Source organism: Bufo bufo, chromosome 8, assembly GCF_905171765.1.
Source record: "Bufo bufo chromosome 8, aBufBuf1.1, whole genome shotgun sequence".
In the NCBI taxonomy this organism is placed as follows: Eukaryota; Metazoa; Chordata; class Amphibia; order Anura; family Bufonidae; genus Bufo; species Bufo bufo.
The window spans coordinates 164,636,006-164,653,359 of NC_053396.1; the positions used below are offsets into that span (position 1 = coordinate 164,636,006).

At 46.2% G+C, this 17,354-nt stretch overlaps 1 protein-coding gene across 2 annotated transcripts in view; it reads left to right on the forward strand.

Moving 5' to 3' along the window:
• The first annotated feature begins 4,586 nt into the window (after positions 1-4,586).
• The window catches only part of LOC120977924 (interleukin-13 receptor subunit alpha-1-like), a 135,474-nt gene continuing 122,706 nt past the window's right edge, over positions 4,587-17,354 (forward strand). For both annotated transcript variants that reach the window (XM_040406095.1, XM_040406096.1), the window contains exon 1: positions 4,587-4,810. In XM_040406095.1, coding sequence (XP_040262029.1) covers positions 4,726-4,810 — 85 coding nt within the window. In that variant the 5' untranslated portion in view covers positions 4,587-4,725. The remainder of the gene's footprint in view (positions 4,811-17,354) is intronic.

Here is a 17,354-nt window from a genome sequence, read left to right on the forward strand (position 1 = left end):
GCCTCCAAGGCCTGCATTGGACACCATCTGCTGTCCGTGGGAAAGTATCTGACCGCCACCGATTCCCCCAGCCGTGACGTCTTGGACGAGGCCAAAGTGAGGACATAGATGGACCCGCGCCGGATGAGCTGACCTTTCCGCAAGCACCCAGCCAGCGTATTGGTGCCCATGAGCTCTCCTGACCTGAAGAATCCATGGAAGGCCAGGTACAAGGCTGTTTCTACCAGAGCGCTAACCTGCGGCCCGAACGGTTTACCCTACTGTTTGTCTGTCACGGCCTGAACAAGCTACCGGTAAATGGCTGTCGCACATGTCGTTTCACAACAGACATCTTGCGCAAACCCTTCAACGCCGCTTTGATCGGGTGGGCGGAGAAGAGTGACGGTAGGTCCGGATGTAGCATGTACCAATGGTGCTGAATACCTGCCGGGTATAGTTAACAGTGCTATAGGACCGGTTTAATTGAGAGTGGCAAAACCCTGACAAAGCCCAATAGGTGAGTGATAGGCCCCCGGCCAGAGGCCGGGTAGGTGTTCTCATATTTCTGAAACAGGCGCCAAGCTGTCTTGTAAGCCCTCAGAGTATTACTGGCCAAGGAATTGGCCATCAGTCTCTTAGCTATGGTGAGAAGAGAGACTAGTCCCAGCGCAGCTGGGCCTGGTGAGGATTTTTATTTTATTTTTTTATTTTTTTTCATGCGTGAGAGACTCTAATGGCGGAGTCATATGTGTAAACCTAAAACTGAGAAGCCATGCGCGAGAGACTCTAATGGTGGAGTCATATGTGTAAATCTAGAACGGAGAAGTCGTGCGTGAGACTCTAATGGCGGAGTCATCTGTGTAAACCTAAAGCGGAGAAGCCATGCGTGAGAGACTAATGGCGGAGTCATATGGGTAAAACTAAAACTGAGAAGCTCTGCGTGAGAGACTCTAATGGCGGAGTCATATGTGTAACTAAAACGGAGAAGCCATGCGTGAGAGCCTCTAATGGCGGAGTCATATGTGTAAACCTAAAACGGAGAAGCCATGCGTGAGAGACTCTAATGGCGGAGTCATATGTTTAAAACTAACGCGGAGAAGCCATGCGTGAGAGACTCTAATGGCGGAGTCATATGTGTAAACCTAAAACCGAGAAGCCATGCGTGAGAGCCTCTAATGGCGGCATCATATGTGTAACCTAAAACGAAGAAGCCATTCGTGAGAGACTCTAATAGCGGAGTGATATGTGTAAACCTAAAACGGAGAAGCCATGCGTGAGAGATTCTAATGGCGGAGTCATATGTGTAAACCTAAAACGGAGAAGCCATGCGTGAGAGACTCTATTGGCAGATCCGTATGTGTAAACCTAAAACGGGGAAGCCATGCGTGAGAGACTCTATTGGCGGAGTCATATGTGTAAACCTAAAACGGAGAAGCCATTCGTGAGAGACTCTAATGGCGGAGTGATATGTGTAAACCTAAAACGGAGAAGCCATGCGTGAGAGATTCTAATGGCGGAGTCATATGTGTAAACCTAAAACGGAGAAGCCATGTGTGAGAGACTCTACTGGCGGAGTCATATGTGTAAACCTAAAACGGAGAAGCCATGCGTGAGAGACTCTAATGGCGGAGTCATATGTGGAAACTAAAACGGGCAAGCCATGCGTGAGAGACTCTAATGGCGGAGTCATATGTGTAACCTAAAACGGAGAAGCCATGCGTGAGAGACTCTAATTGCGGTTGATACAATTTTATTTATTTTTTTTAATTTTTTTTAATACTATAAACCACTTAAGCAGCTCCCGTATGGGCACAGCTCTGCGTACGAGCATGAAGAGCATGGTATAACGCAGGTCACCTGCACGGACTAACTAACATCCTGTGCCTAAATAACCCCCTTGGAACCTTATGTACGGCCGGCAGCAGGAAGCCAGCCACCGTCTATGATCTGCTCTCCCTGACCGAGCCTAGTACTCCTTCCCCTGATCCCTGCCTACCTAACGGCACGGCGGCCCGTGCCAGACTTTATTGAAGATGAGGAGCGGGGACACGGTGTCCCCTGCACCTTTACCCCCAGCCGCGTGGGGAGCTCATGCTGCTCCCTGGCAGAATGCACCAGTGCGAGGGAGCCCCCCCCCCCCCTCAGCTAGGGCCGACCCACCGCAGGCTGGACACTCAAACCGCGTGGGGAGCAGCGCCGCTCCCTGGCAATGTGCACCGGATCAGAAAGAGCCCTTTCTTTTACCGCGGGCCCCGGCCCCCGCTGGTTTGAATCGTGTGCCGCGTGAGGAGCCGCACAGCTCCCTGGCATTGTGCGCCGGTGCGGGAGTGCCCCCCCTCACCTAGGGGCTGGTTATTGTGACTGGAACCCGCTGGGAGACTGAAGCCTGACCAGACCTACCTGTGACCGTGAAGGCTGACCTCCCAGGCTGTGGCTGACCCGCGTGCGTAGACGTGACGCAACTACCCGTAGATGCCCACCCAGTGCCTGTAGTCAACGGGAGTGCGACCGAGTCTGTGGATGTGACCGACTAGCCCCTGTAGTCGTGAGGGGACCCTACATCGAGAGTAGCGGTAACGGACCATCGCCTGTAGACGTGGTAGTATTACCTCACGAGTCTGTTGACATGAGACTGGTGGCAGGGCTTTCTAACGAGTCTGTAGTCGTGACAGACTAATGCCTGCAGTCGTGGCAGGACTTTCTAACGAGTCTGTAGTCGTGACAGACTAATGCCTGCAGTCGTGGCAGGGCTTTATAACGAGTCTGTAGTCGTGACAGACCGATGCCTGCAGTCGTGGCAGGGCTTTGTACCAAGTCTGTAGCCGTGACAGACCTGGCAAACCAACAATTATATATATATATATATATTTTTTTTTTAACAACTTCCCACCAAAGGCCACGACTGTAGGCGCCACCCTGCAAGACATGCGTCAGTGGCCTGAGCTTAGATAGGCCACCATACCCAGTCCACGCGGGAGTAAAGTGGTGGCCCACGCATGCGCACCACACCTGACTCACCTGGCGGCCATTACAGCCACAAACCCCGCAGAATCGCAAAGTAGCCAACCACCTGTGGACCTGAATAAACAAGGACAGACATGTGAGTGAGCGAACTCCGGCTGAGTGATCCTTCCCCCACGCAACCGCTCCCTAAAATATCCACCGGCTTGTCGCGGCTGTGCCCCGAACCCGAGCCACTAACTCCCCACGTACCGTATGTGCTATGGGCGGCCAGGCTACGTGCCCGAGGCGTAGTGGCAATCCCCTTATTTAATAAAGCCCCTTTTTCTTTTTTTTTTTACCAACTGACGCCTGCCTTAGTACCTAGACACTAGTGCTGAGCAAGGAGCCCAGTACCTGGACTGCAGTACCAGTAACTGGTGACACTTTCACCTGTCTCAGGCGTGTTCAGACCTATGGCATTTCCAGCTTAGGTCATATTGTTTTAAAAATAAAATTACTCATTAACTTAGGTGGATATAGGTTAGGAATGTCACTACCACTGTGTCAGGCCCTACATGACGAAACACTGAGTGCATCTGGTTTTATAGACCGGTACAAACATGTTATCTGCTTCTTCCTACTGTTTACTAGTTATCTAGTTCATCCATTATCCAAATAGATCTACAAATGATGTTGCATTCTGGTATTATGTCCCATAAATGTATACAGTTTGATAAATCATTAAATTCAGAGTATCATTCCTGATCTGTTTGCTATACAGGATGCATAAAAAATTTAACTAGTTATTTATTATATAAAATCCACTTTGTATCCCTGTCCCACTCATATGTTTTACACTAAACCTGTAAGAATGGTCTGCCTGTAGGTGTCGCCCTCTCTCAGCTAAGAACCTGCTGGAGAGCCGAAGGGCAGTAAGCCGCACTGTGAAGCCGGTGGGCGGCGTGAGCGATGCGCTGCGCGCGATGGTATGAGCGGGAGTGCGACTGGCCGCAGCAGAGCAACAGGTGAGGGGTGACCGAGGAGGCTATTGCACCGTTAGCCTGGGGGACGCTGCATGTGAGCGGGGGAGCCTGAAACCGGATCGGAAAGTGCGGGCAGTCCCAGGTGCGGCTGGGGACCGTGGCCACGCTCGGCCGCGTAACATGACATAAATAAACGAGGCGGGTGGGCATCCCCCCGGCCTACCTATACTCCGCACCGATGAGCCCGACGCAGCCGACCACACGAATTAACAACGAGACACGCGACCTCTCTGGAAGGACAGCCAACCCACGAGCCGATTCGAAAGCGTTCGAAACCGACAAGTGGGGGCAGGAGAGCCAGGTTTAAATAATTAAAGCCCCGCCTCCCCTCACACAAACACGGCACTCTTAATTGCCTACCACTTTTCACTAATAATCGATAAGCAAAGCTAGATCAGATCTGTTTTTTTTTCTCTCTATCCCACTTTTCAGGTTAAACTGGATCTTTCACACAGGCAGAGCAGCCATTGGCAACTGTCCAGAAATGCAGTGATGTCCTTCTAGGGTTATGATTCTCTGACCTCCAGTAGAAGCAGTATTTCTGCAGGAGGAAACCATCATGAATTTGTAGGAGGAGAAAGGGCTGTCATGGGTGGATACTTCTGTACATAAAAAAAAGCCAGGAAATCATATTTCTGGGAACACACGAGTTTGCCGTCACTTCTCCCCTAATGACTCACTGTGAGCAAAGATTTGTACGACTACAAAAAAGCAGCTACATCTCAGATATTTGCATTAAAAAGGAAAAAACAGCAGAGAAATGAGGGGAAAAAGTTCTTTTACTGCACTTTTATGGTCTCTCCTGCCACTGAGTTTGGCCATACTGACTACAGCACCTAGAATGAGTGAGTACCATTTAATTCCGCTTGGAATCTTTTGTTTCTACCTTGTCTGTCTTCAATCCTCCGGGTCATGTTCTGCTCCTAAGGACGACTTCACACATTGCGTTATTTTCTGTAACTGAAAATCTGTTCCATTGACCTTAATGGGGCTTGCAGAAATCCACGTGTTTGCCATTCTATTCAAATGTATAGAACTGATTTTTGCAACAAAATCCGAAGCGTGTGAAGGCATCCTTAGATAAAACAACTTCAGCTACTTCTAGTTAATCACAGAAATAAGCTGAAGGATTAACCCCTTAGAGGCGGCAGAACGTAATTTGGCATGGTTTCCTTTGCAGACCTGTTCATTTATAGGTTTACTGCAGTCCTATGTGAAATCTGCTAATTTTGTGTGCTGGTTATATCTGAATAGTTTGTGGAAACAAAACCTTTCCGCTCTGCAGAATTTAGATAATATTGGTGTTTGTGCTTCACTAAATAGAGGAAACTTTGATAACGAAACATAGTGACATACAGGTGCCATACAAATACAGTGCAAGAACATAAAAAGCTTACAATCTGTAAGACATGAGGGGAACATACAAGATTTAGGGGAATTAATTAGGCAAGGTTCACATCACCTTAAGGGCTCATGCACGCAGCCGTAAGTGTTTTGCGGTCTGCAAATTGCGGATCCACAAAACACGGATCCCAGCTAAGTGCATGCCACCATTTATTTAACTTCTGTCTAAAATTTTTATTTTTTTGGGGGGCAAAACGAACGTGCTGTCTGCATCTTTTTCAGCCCCATTAAAACTAATCTGTCCGCATGCAATCTGCAAAAAATGCAGATCGGATGTAGTCAGAAACTACGGCCGTGTACATGAGCCCTTAGAGATATGCCACAGACACATGTAACCGTATATCTATTCTCTTGCCGCTTCGGTCATTGACTACTATTTAGACCTTTAGTTTATTGTTTGGTGCATCTTTTACTAAAAATAACTTTTTCTTTCTCTGTAAATAAAAACAAGAAACTGGCGACGCTCTGCACTTTACCCAAAGACAATCTAGAGTAGGGTAAGGGGTAACTCGAACTGAGTAACAGATTGTGCAAAGGCAGACACGACTCTGGTTTGCCGTCCGATCCCATGATGTTCTCAGCTGTAGATCCCTCCTGTTCGGGAATTATGTGAAGGTCCCAATGGTACAGTAAGTGGAATAGATAATTAAAGCCAGCGGAGCAGAGGCAACTACAATGTATTAAAAACAATAAAAAGGATATAAGGACAATATGTGCAAAGCATTTTGACTGGATGCTGAGGGAGACAACGGCATGCCTTGGAAACATGTTGCATGTATTGTCCTCTTAACTTTTCCTATTTTTAATAAATTGTTCTTTGGTAGCGTCCCTGTTCCACCGGCTTTAATTATTTTCTCTATTCATCGTACTGTTTCATTCCTTGTTTAATTTGTATCCATAAAAAATTCTAGATCTCTCACTGGATAAACGAGTGTTTAGTTTTGTAGTCCTGATAGATAGTATATGATAACCCATTCTAGACGGTGAATAAAGAGTCAAGTTCTCAGATAAACTTCAGGCAATGAATACCGGTCAAAGTCTATAAAAATAAAAAAATAAAATGTATTTAAAGGGGGTTTCCGGTAATAAATCGCTTTTTATTTATGTCCTGTAGCCGTTATCACCTATGGAAAAGTCATACTTATCTGCTCCCCTCCTCTCCTTTCCTGTGCGCTATCTTCCTTTCATCCAGCCCCGGCTTGTTTTCTCCTGGTCGTGTATGGACATGGTCGGCTGTGCCACATGAGGATATGTGTAACACCCCAGAGTGCCGTTACCTCCTTTGTACCTTGCTACTGTCTCCTATGGTTAACCTCATGTCATCACATGTATGTATTTCCAGGTCCTGCATAATGTGCATATCTATTTCCATGTAACTGTAATGTTCAAGTGTAATGTGCCTGGTTCACCAGCAGATGGCGACAACAATGGCAGAGCTATTTTACCTAGAGTGGAACTTTCCATACTAGCTCCCTCTAAGGAGGAGTTTAGTCTAGTTAGGAGTCAGTCTAGCTTGCTCCCTGCCAAGGGAGGGTGTGCAGCAGGAGCCCGTCCCTCCTGGACGAGTCTTGCCTAGGAGAGCTAGAGCACCTTCAGCTCAAATGTATCTGAAGGTCACAGTATAAAGCCTCAGAAACCAGGAGTAAAAGTTTTCCCTGGACAAAGCTAGAGACAGACCAGATTACCAAGCAAAGTAAAGCCTACAGCTACAGCTAAATTCTACAGTTATCCTGTTAGCACAGCAGAGCTAGAGAGCAACAGACGTAGCAGAGAGGAGTTTGCCTGCCACAGTTAATGCCAACGCCTGCTGGAAACCAAGACAAAGCCTGTAAACTGTTTATAGAAGCGTTTATTCAAGTAAAGCTGTTATCAACTTCATCCCAAGGTCTGGACCCAGTTTATTATTCATCATCTCATCATCAACCCCCTTTTCATTTGCTGCGGAGCCAACACCTAGGGTCCAGTGTATCTACATAGGAGCACCGTGACAAGTGCAACACCATTAGGGGACATTTAGGCCACCCACCATCACTCTGGCATTTCTACCCTGGGTACCATACATATCACTAAAAGGGGCCCTATGCCCTTGTTGCTTTACTGCAACTAGCGTCATGACAAAACAAGGGCCCTGGGGGGAGGCGCCAGCTGCACATGTCCCTGCTGAAGCCAGTCACTGACTGCAGTGGTGCACATGACCATGTCCATGCCCTGGCTGAAAGAGAGGAAGCCTGTGACTGGAACCTGGACGAGCGGAAGCCAGAGCACAGGACAGGAGCAGCAAGGGGCAGGGGAGTATATAAGTAAAGTGATTTATTACCGAAAAACCCCTTTAAGGTGCTTTCCCATTTTACAAAGTGATTGCGTGTCCCTCTGATTGCAGACTTCGAGTTACCCCGCCAATCTTGATGATGAAGGGACTGCAGAAGTGCTTTAGCAGTGATTTCCTTTCTAAGTTTTCCATGCAGGGAAGTACCCCAACCTGTGACTTTGGAGGGAACTTCAGCTGGCAGTATTCACTCAAATGGGGCTTTTTATAGCCAGTGACAGGGGTGCTGCTGCGCAGGGAGAATCTGTAAGGGTGACTTGGCACTACAGCTGTGGTCTATTCAATTTTAGAATTCATTGGGGTACCAGAGGTCACCCCCCCCCCCCCCCCCTTTCTAGTCCTTCTCTTAGCTAAGAGATGTATTCAGTCTAGGCAATCTTCTATGAGCTAAACGCATCAGCTGCGCAAATCTTTCTGGCAGTTTGCTACAATGCATCAGGCTACCTCTGATGCCAAACAAGAATGTTCTTATTCAGTGACAGCAAGCAAATATCTCTAAAGTGTGGCAAACTCAAAGTAAATTACATATCCGTAGAACTTTTCATATATACAGTGATTAAAGGGGTTCTCCTGGAATTGTATAAAAATGGCTTCCAGCAAATGAGACTAGGACAGGTTGCCTTTACTTGTAGAGCTACTTAGGGCAGTGAGTCAGGGTGTGACCTCGCTGCACTGTGCTAAGATGCCTGCCTTCAATTTACTCTGCTGCTCAGCTATGATGACATATCACATGCACTGTTGCTCCATTACTATCTGTTGTAGAGCAAAAACTCTGAGCAACAGTAGATAGTAATGGTGCAATATGCTGTCATGGCTGAGCAGCCTGACAGGAATGTGGAAGAGGGAGGCGATCCTGCTCCCTGTTCCGGTCAGGCTGCTCAGCCATGACTGCATACAGTGGGCAGTAAACACATTTGTATGCAGATGTTCTGATTGTAAACTAAACCACATGTTAGAGAGACTTTTAGGGTACTTTCACACTTGCGGCAGAAGATTCCGTCAGGCAGTTCCATTGCCGAGACTGCCTGCCGGATCCGGCAATCTGGTTGCAAACGGATGCATTTGTCAGACGGATCCGGATGCAGATCCGTCAGACAAATGCTTTGCAATACCCGATCCGTCTTTCCAATTGTCATCTGGAAAAACGGATCCGGTATTTATCTTTTTCACATTTTTAAATGTCTGCGCATGCGCAGACCACAAAACCGGATCAGTTTTTCTGAAACACTTGGGGCCAGATCCGGCATTAATGCATTTCAATTGAAAATAATGCCGAATCCGGCATTCTGGCAAGTGTTCAGGGTTTTTGGCTGGAGAGAAAACTGCAGCATGCTGTGGTATTCTCTCCGGCCAAAAAAACATAAGAGGGACTGAACTGATGCATCCTGAACGGATTGCTCTCCATTCAGAATGCATTAGGATAAAACTGATCATTTCTTTTCCGGTATAGAGCCCCTAGGACGGAACTCAATACCGGAAAACAAAAACGCTAGTGTGAAAGTACCCTGATTACCAAGTAAATCACATAGTCTGCCACATACCATGTTAATGATCTACAAATAATGTAGTTAAAGGGAGTCTGTCACCTCCATATGGCCATATACAGTGCTTACATGGCTCTGTAGCACACCTATACAGGATTGTAACGGTACCTTTGTTCTTTTCTTTAGACTTGCACCAGCAGGAAAAACGAAGTTAATTTCATATGCAAATGAGCACTCGCAAGTGCTCAGGGGCGGCGTTCCGAGTGTAGGTGCCCAGGGGCGGCGTTCAGTGTGTAGGTGCCCAGGCTGCTCTGCCTTCTTTTCACTTTACACCTCCCCAGTCTCTGCCTTTGCCCGCCCTCCAAATCTCTTGCCTCATCGATAGGTCCGGAATTGGAGGGCGGGCAAAGGAAGAGGCTGGGGAGGAGTAAAGTGAAAAGAAGGCAGAGCAGCCTGGGCACCTACACACTGAATGCCGCCCCTGGGCACCTACACACTGAACGCCGCCCCTGGGCACCTACACTCTGAACGCCGCCCCTGAGCACTTGCGAGTGCTCATTTGCATATGAAATTAACTTTGTTTTTCCTGCTGGTGCAAGTCTAAAGAAAAGAACAAAGGTACTGTTACAATCCTGTATAGGTGTGCTACAGAGCCTACTGTATATGGCCATATGGAGGTGACAGACTCCCTTTAAAGAGGGTTTTCATTGTTACATAAATAAGGCTTAAAGGGTTTCTGTCACCTGAAAAATGGGTATTAAGCTGGCTGACAATAGCGATGTGCTAATGTCAGCTGAACAGAACTATATTAGTGCCATCTCACTGCCTGAAGCCTTTATTGAGAAAAACAAACTTTTATAATATGCTAATTAGCCTCTAGGAGCGGGGGGGGGGGGGCTGCACCTGCTCCGAGAGGCTCCGTTTGCCCACCTCTTTTCACATCCTTCTTCTCTTGATTGACAGGGCCAGGGCAGCGCTGCCCTCCTCCCGCCAGCCGTGTCTACTAAGAAAATCTCGCGCCTGCGCCGTCCCATTCAGTATTCGGCGCAGTGAGGGAAGGACGCTCGGCGACTGCTGGCTTCCTCACTGCGCCTGCACTAAATACGTCACAGTGAAGAAGCCAGCTGCCAGAGAACGTCCTTCCCTCACTGCGCCTGCGCCGAATACTGAACGGGACGGCGCAGGCACAAGATTTTCTTAGTAGACACAGCCGGCGGGAGGAGAGCAGCGCAGAACTGGCCCTGTCAATCAAGAGAAGAAGGGCGTGAAAAGAGGTGGGCAAATGGGGCCCCTAGGAGCAGGTGCAACGGGCCCCCCCCTGCTCCTAGAGGCTAATTAGCATATTATAAAAGTTTGTTTTTCTCAATAAAGGCTTCAGGCAGTGAGATGGCACTAATATAGTTCTGTTCAGCTGACATTAGCACATCGCTATTGTCAGCCAGCTTAATACCCATTTTTCAGGTGACTGAAACCCTTTAATCGCTGTAGGAAAGTCCAGGTATAATAATATAATTTGTTACAATTTCTCACCATTTTCAGGGTATTTGTTGACATAAATGAGAATTGACGTTCAGAGGCAGCAAATGCAAACTAGTACAGTCCTAGCCCTGCTCTCATTGAGGAGTGGATACTGTTATATACAGTCTGGACAATGCTCCGTCAGCCAACCAAAGAGATTTGTGCAGCGGATGATGATTTATTTAGCAGACAGAGCCTTGTCTAGACTGAATTCAGTTATATCCACCTTTCAGTTGGGAGGGGCACGGTGCAAGTTTGTAGCCCCAGGGAAGCGGGGTTCAGGATGTAAAAGGATGAATTTTTGCTCCTGGTGAAAGCTGTGACTCTATATGTTAACAATAGACTTTATAAATGAAGAGATATAAATAATGTAATAATTCATTAATGAGCAGTCCCATAATACTACCGGGCTGGAAGGAGTCCTCAGTGATCCAGCACTGTATTATAACGGCAATCTGCTCATGTGGGAACTGTCAGTGTGTCTGCAGCATCAGAAGCAGCCGAGTACCTGCTGTAATGGTTGAGATCTGGCCTTTTAACCCCTTAGATGTTGTGTTCAATAGCGACCAAGGCACCTTAGTGGTTAGACAAAGGGTGGGTCTCTTCTGTTGCTCCTCCTCCTCCTCCTTATAATTGTGGGGTACCGATGGTTGCTAAGGCAGCAAGGGGCCCCCAGGTCTGTCATGTACAATGAAGTATTGCAGTTCATTGTATGAGCAGTAAAGCTCATGGAATCTCAACTTCCCAAGTGGGACTAAAGTAAATAGGAAAAGAAATGTAAATGTTTTTAAGTATTAGGGAAGAAGTGGGGAGTGCACCACACAAGTGGGGTCACCCTCTATGTAACCACCCCGCTACTTCCTGCAGTCCCATGTGACACCTGCACACAGCCTTAAAGGGGTGTCCAGGTGTTGTGATGACCTATTCCTTGGGATAGGCCGCCACAAGCTGATCGCCAGGGGTCCGACATCCTGCATATCCGTTGGTCAGCTGTTTGGCTGTTGCCCCAGCACTAGAAGTTATTTACAAATAGTCTTTTGGACTGATTAGGCTACTTTCACACTAGCGGCACGGACCTCCGGCAGGCTGTTCCGTCGGGTGAACAGCCTGTCGGATACGTCCTGCCGCTAGTGAATGTGTGCCCCCGGACTGCCGCTCCGTCCCCATTGACTATAATGGAGGCGGGGCGGCGTTCCAGCGGAGGCACGGCAGCGCACGGCGAGAGGCTGCCGGAATAAATGTCGGACATATCGTAGTTTTCTTCCGACAGCCTCTCGCAGTGCGCTGCCGTGCCTCCGCCAGAACTCCGCCCCCGCCCCCATTATAGTCAATGGGGACGGAGCGGCAGTCCGGGGGCCCACAGTCACTAGCGGCAGGACGGATCTGTGGTTGCTGAAGTTGGTCAGGTCTAGGTTCAGCTACAGTATGTGCTCCAAGAATGAGGTCAGCTGACTACCTGAACATACTGAATGACCAGGTTATTCCATCAATGGATTTTTTCTTCCCTGATGGCACGGGCATATTCCAAGATGACAATGCCAGGATTCATCGGGCTCAAATTGTGAAAGAGTGGTTCAGGGAGCATGAGACATCATCTTCACACATGGATTGGCCACCACAGAGTTCAGATCTTAACCCCATTGAGAATCTTTGGGATGTGCTGGAGAAGGCTTTGCACAGCAGTCAGACTCTACCATCATCAATGCAAGATCTTGGTGAAAAATTAATGCAACACTGGATGGAAATAAATCTTGTGACATTGCAGAAGCTTATCGAAAACAATGGCACAGCGAATGCGTGCCGTAATCAAAGCTAAACTGCGGTCCAACGAAATATTAGAGTGTGTGACCTTTTTGTTTTTTGGTGGCGACTTTTTTTTTGGACAGACAGTGTATATAGCTTGGGTGTGTCTAGCTCAGGATGAGAAAGAATGAGAAAGCAGAATGAAGAATGTAGTCAAGGAGAGTAGAGGGGAAATTAAGTAGTTAGTGAGAGGAGGAAAGCAAGTGTATGGAGGAGAGAAACAGGCATCGTCCACCATGTAGTCTGCTATTTCTACCCTTAGGTCATGGCGAAGCTAAAGGGAGTACAGTTAACATTTATCTATAGCAGCCAAGGACAAGATCACAAGTCTATGTCTAAATATGAAGCAAGCCTAGTGAGGGTTACAGCTGAATCCAGCTTATGGACCTCATCAGCACCAGTGCCTGAGAGCAACTTTCCAAGTGCCAGGACACTAATGGATAATTAGTACGCAGAATTGTCCTTATTCACTAAAAGCCTTTCGGGATATAGTGGAGACCTAAAAACCTGAATCCTTCAGCTGAGCATTCTGAAAATAATGACACAGAGAGTTTGCCTGCCGCGAGGGAAATGCCCTTATTGGATAGCTCAAGGTAAGTAGAAAACAGCATATTTAGGACCAGTGTGCAATAGTTTGGACTTAGAATTATTACAGACGTCTTGCCTGTTAAGTGTCAACCCTAAAGAAAATCTCTCCATTGACAATTGCCTAAACCTGATGTAAGGATTACCATTACCTTGACATCTGAATCAATACTGGTGCAATATGAATGCACTTTATTGATCAACTATTACATCTACCTGATGTGAAAATATGGCAAATATTAGTCCAAAAGACTATTTGTAAATAATGGTATAAAGTGCCTGCACGGATGTCTTGGGTCTATGTTTGTAGCAGCACCAGAAGTTGGCACAAGAACATACACAGCTCTGTCACTGTGTAGTAGATGGAACCTATCACTGCAGCACTGCCAACATTGACATTGAATGAATTTGACAGTTGGCAATACTTAAAGGGAATGTGTCATTAGAATGACCTGCTGTTTAAATCATTTATTTTATGTTTACATATTTTAACGAATTTTTGATGATGTTGTTTTTAATTTTCCGTGTCACTTTTAATATTTAAACTAAAACCAAAAATCCTGCAGTTTTTGCACTGGTCACTATGTCTAATAATTGGCTCCACTTCTTGGTTTGTACAGATTACTTTACTGCAGTTTACTCATTCTAATCCTGCCTGTAATGGTATCACCTCTGTGTATAGATAAGACAGGATACACCATTTACAATAGGTGATTGTCAAAGCTTATCTATTCCTTCCTTGTACAATGATCTCTGCAAGAGGTCACAGAGCATGTCTAGAAAACTCTCCTATAGAAGTCAATGATGTCCCCTCCTGACCATTGTGCCTATGGACCATGGGGTAGCCATAAAGCAATTTTCTAAATGCTGTTAAGAATAGCTGAGGCAAGATGGACACCCTCATATAAAGAGATGTGCTGCTATCTGGTTTTAACTGACAGATAACATTTTTGGTGACACATTTCCTTTAAGAATTTGGGGCCCCACTTTTAATTTTGTCCAGGGCAACATCAACGGGGCAGATTTACTGATCCTGTCTAAACTGTAGACAGTGTAAACTTAGACTTGACAGTCTAAATATTTATCACAGGGGCTCAGACTGGATGATAAATCTGGTGCAGGGATAGACCATTTTCTCTGATTCTATACCAACTATTGGTTGGCTTAATTTTTGACAGAATTTTGTGCCAAAATGGAAGTACAGTTTTGGCTCAGAGTTGCATCATCGATCATGCCCTTTACTTGCACCCTTGGGGCGCAGTGGGGTTTTCTTTTTATCCAATTTATGTAGCCCGATGCTGCAAACTCATTGTGCCAAGGTTTGCCAAACTAGGGTGGAATTTACCAAGCCAGAAAATCACACATTTTTACGAAAGCCACCATTTGCACAAAAATATTATTGCTCACTATTTTTCTAAAAAGTGGATGTGCCAAAATAATCAAGAGGCATGCGTCTCTTAATACGTTTGGCTCAAACAAGCAAAAACTAGACCAAGACTGGCATGCATGCAATAATCCCAATGAAGACCCAGCCTATCACTAGCAGGCCCGCTAAAACACAATAGTTTTGTTATTTCTTAATCAGTGTACTTCTGTTATGAATTGGTCAACTGAAAAATGATAAAAAATAACAGTGTCAGGCGTATTTTGCAATAGTAATGTGTGAGCATTGTGCAACATCACTTATTACTTCAGTTACGTCGACAGTTGCGTTTAGAAATCTGGCAGGTTCTTCCAGTAGCCTGTTCCGGCAAAAATGTTGGCTGTCGGACAGACAAAAACTGCTGAATGCAACAGTGTCTGTCTGGCTGAAAGCTGGCATTTATGCCTGAGACCAGCAGGATCACAGTTGGATCCCATTACAGTCAATGCAGATGCGGCGGTGTCCAGCTAAATCTGGCTCTGCCAGGTATTGTAAACTCCGGCAGGCAGTTCTCTGCCGGAACAGCCTGCCAGATAAGGTTACCACATATGTGAACATAGCCTTAGCAGTAATGCTTAAATAAACAGCTTTATGTCTGAGTGCTTTAATTGCCAAGTTTAGTTTTTTTTTACTTAAAAAAACTGATCAGTTTTTACATCTCCAGCATTAACCTCCAGTAGTCTTTTATGGCAGACTATTGGAACAGACTATCAGAGTTTAACATATCTGGCATATCCAAAAACGTTTGCATAATGGTTGTGCTTCTTTGTGCAATCATAAATGTGAAGCACTGCTCTTTTTCAGCCATAGTACTCCCTGTTTCAGTTGCGTAGCTAGATGCATTTCACTCAGAAGCAGAGGGTGTAGTCCTTCTGGGAAATCTTCCAGCACTGTACTACTGTGATGTTGTTTCCCTTACTTTCCACTATGTTTGTTTTCAGCTCTGGACCTCACAGAACAGATAAAGGGGAAGAACACACAGACACACACAATGCTCCTATAATATTCAAAAGCTGTGTAGAAATATTTATTTTATCAGGCTCACAATCTTAGCGCTATCTCTGACACGCCCCCACTTCCTCTCTGCCATCTTCTGTGTCTCTGTTTCTAGAGCTGGATCTTGCCTGGCAGCAGGCAGTAAACTGCAACTCAGGTGGAAGCGAGACCCCTAGTGGCCATGAATTTACAGCTTTTTTTCAGGTGGATGCAGACATATATATTTTTTTTTTTTATAAATGAAGTGATTTAGACATGGGCAAGTTACACCATTCTCTATTGAATACATTGTAATTATGTGAAAGATTTTTTAGCTGGGTTGCAGCTGAAAGTGCTGTCTGCATCAGTTTCTTTGCTTTATGGAAAAGCACAAATATCTGCACTTTGGGCTTATTCACATATGTGTTCTTATGATCCATCATAAGAACAGAAAATTGAAAAATCTCATCCATTTTTATCAGATTTGTTTTAAAAAAAAAAAAACTGGTCCATTTCATTTTGACATCCGTTGTTCTCAGTTTGCATCAGTTTGGATTCGGGTTCACAGCTGCGTTTTGAATTCCAGCACTCGGATCTGGTCACTGTATCCAGCATGGCTGGAGATAAATTGCTACATGCGGCATTTCTTTGTCAGGCTGAATGTCAGCATATATGCCAGAAAGTGGCTGTATGCCCAACAGATCCAATTATAGTGAATGGGGATCTGGCAGTGTACGGTGGTATCTGGCTATGCCGAATGTGAACACAGCCTTATTTCTGTCAGATATCTTTTTTTTTTATGGTGGAAAAAGTCCTGCTTGCTGTATTTGTAACAAGGGATTGCAGTTTGCCCTCTTGTCCAGTAGATGGTGCTAGAATACAAGGAAGCAGGAAGTGTGGGTAGTGGAAGCAGGCAGTACTGGGAGGAAGGAGAGTTAGGGCAGTAAGAGGCCTGAGCTAGAGAGGAGTGTGTTGAGGTGGGATGCTCCTCACACAGAATAGAGTCTTTGAGAACTCCAGAGTAAGGTGTACAAAGGAATCGCTTAGTGCCCCAGTATAGACTGTGATGGAGAGAGAGCCAGGAGGTGAAGTCTTAGAACATGCATGGACTGAGAGGGAGTCTCCCAGCCTGCAGGCACGCAGCTGAAGAGAGACCATCACTGCATATATAAGTCAATGCTTGTGTGTTCAATAAAGAGTTCCTGTTTTACATTCAACATAGAGCCTCGTCTCATGTGTATGTGGATTGCTTTACGCTGTATACTCCCCTGGCTATAACTACTAGCTCTTGTAAGAGCTGTTCCTGCTCTCTGGTTTTAGGAGAGGTTCACCCACTGGAGCCTGGAGCCTTGTCGTAGGTCCAGGGTGGGTAGGAGACGGCGAGACCACAACCAAGCTTTGGCGGTTCGTGGGGTCTGCAGCGCTTACGGTGTCAAGTGGAGTGCTTGGAGTCCTCGGGAGGCACTAGGAGCATTTATCAACGGAGGTACCCGGTCAGGGTGTCAGGAGATCCGTTACACTGTGTGTTTGTGACTTATTAATAGCTGCTGTAGATTTCTGTTTAGGCGCACGGACTGCTGGAGGATGCGCCTAATCTTTGACAAGGTGTGCAGCTCGTTATAAATTAGATGCATCCTCCAAGGGATATCAAGACTGGTGCAGAAAGCATCTTGATGAATCTCCCCCATCATGTTTTGCTGCCCCGCAGTAATAGACTGGGTCTTTATTGGGGCTTGATGTCATTTTAAGATTAATAGCTTAACATTAACTTTCTTTCCTAGGCCAGTTTACTCCCCAGCATAATTACCGTATATGTAAGGGTGCATTCACAAGACCATATGGATTTTTCGGATGACATCCTTGTGACATCT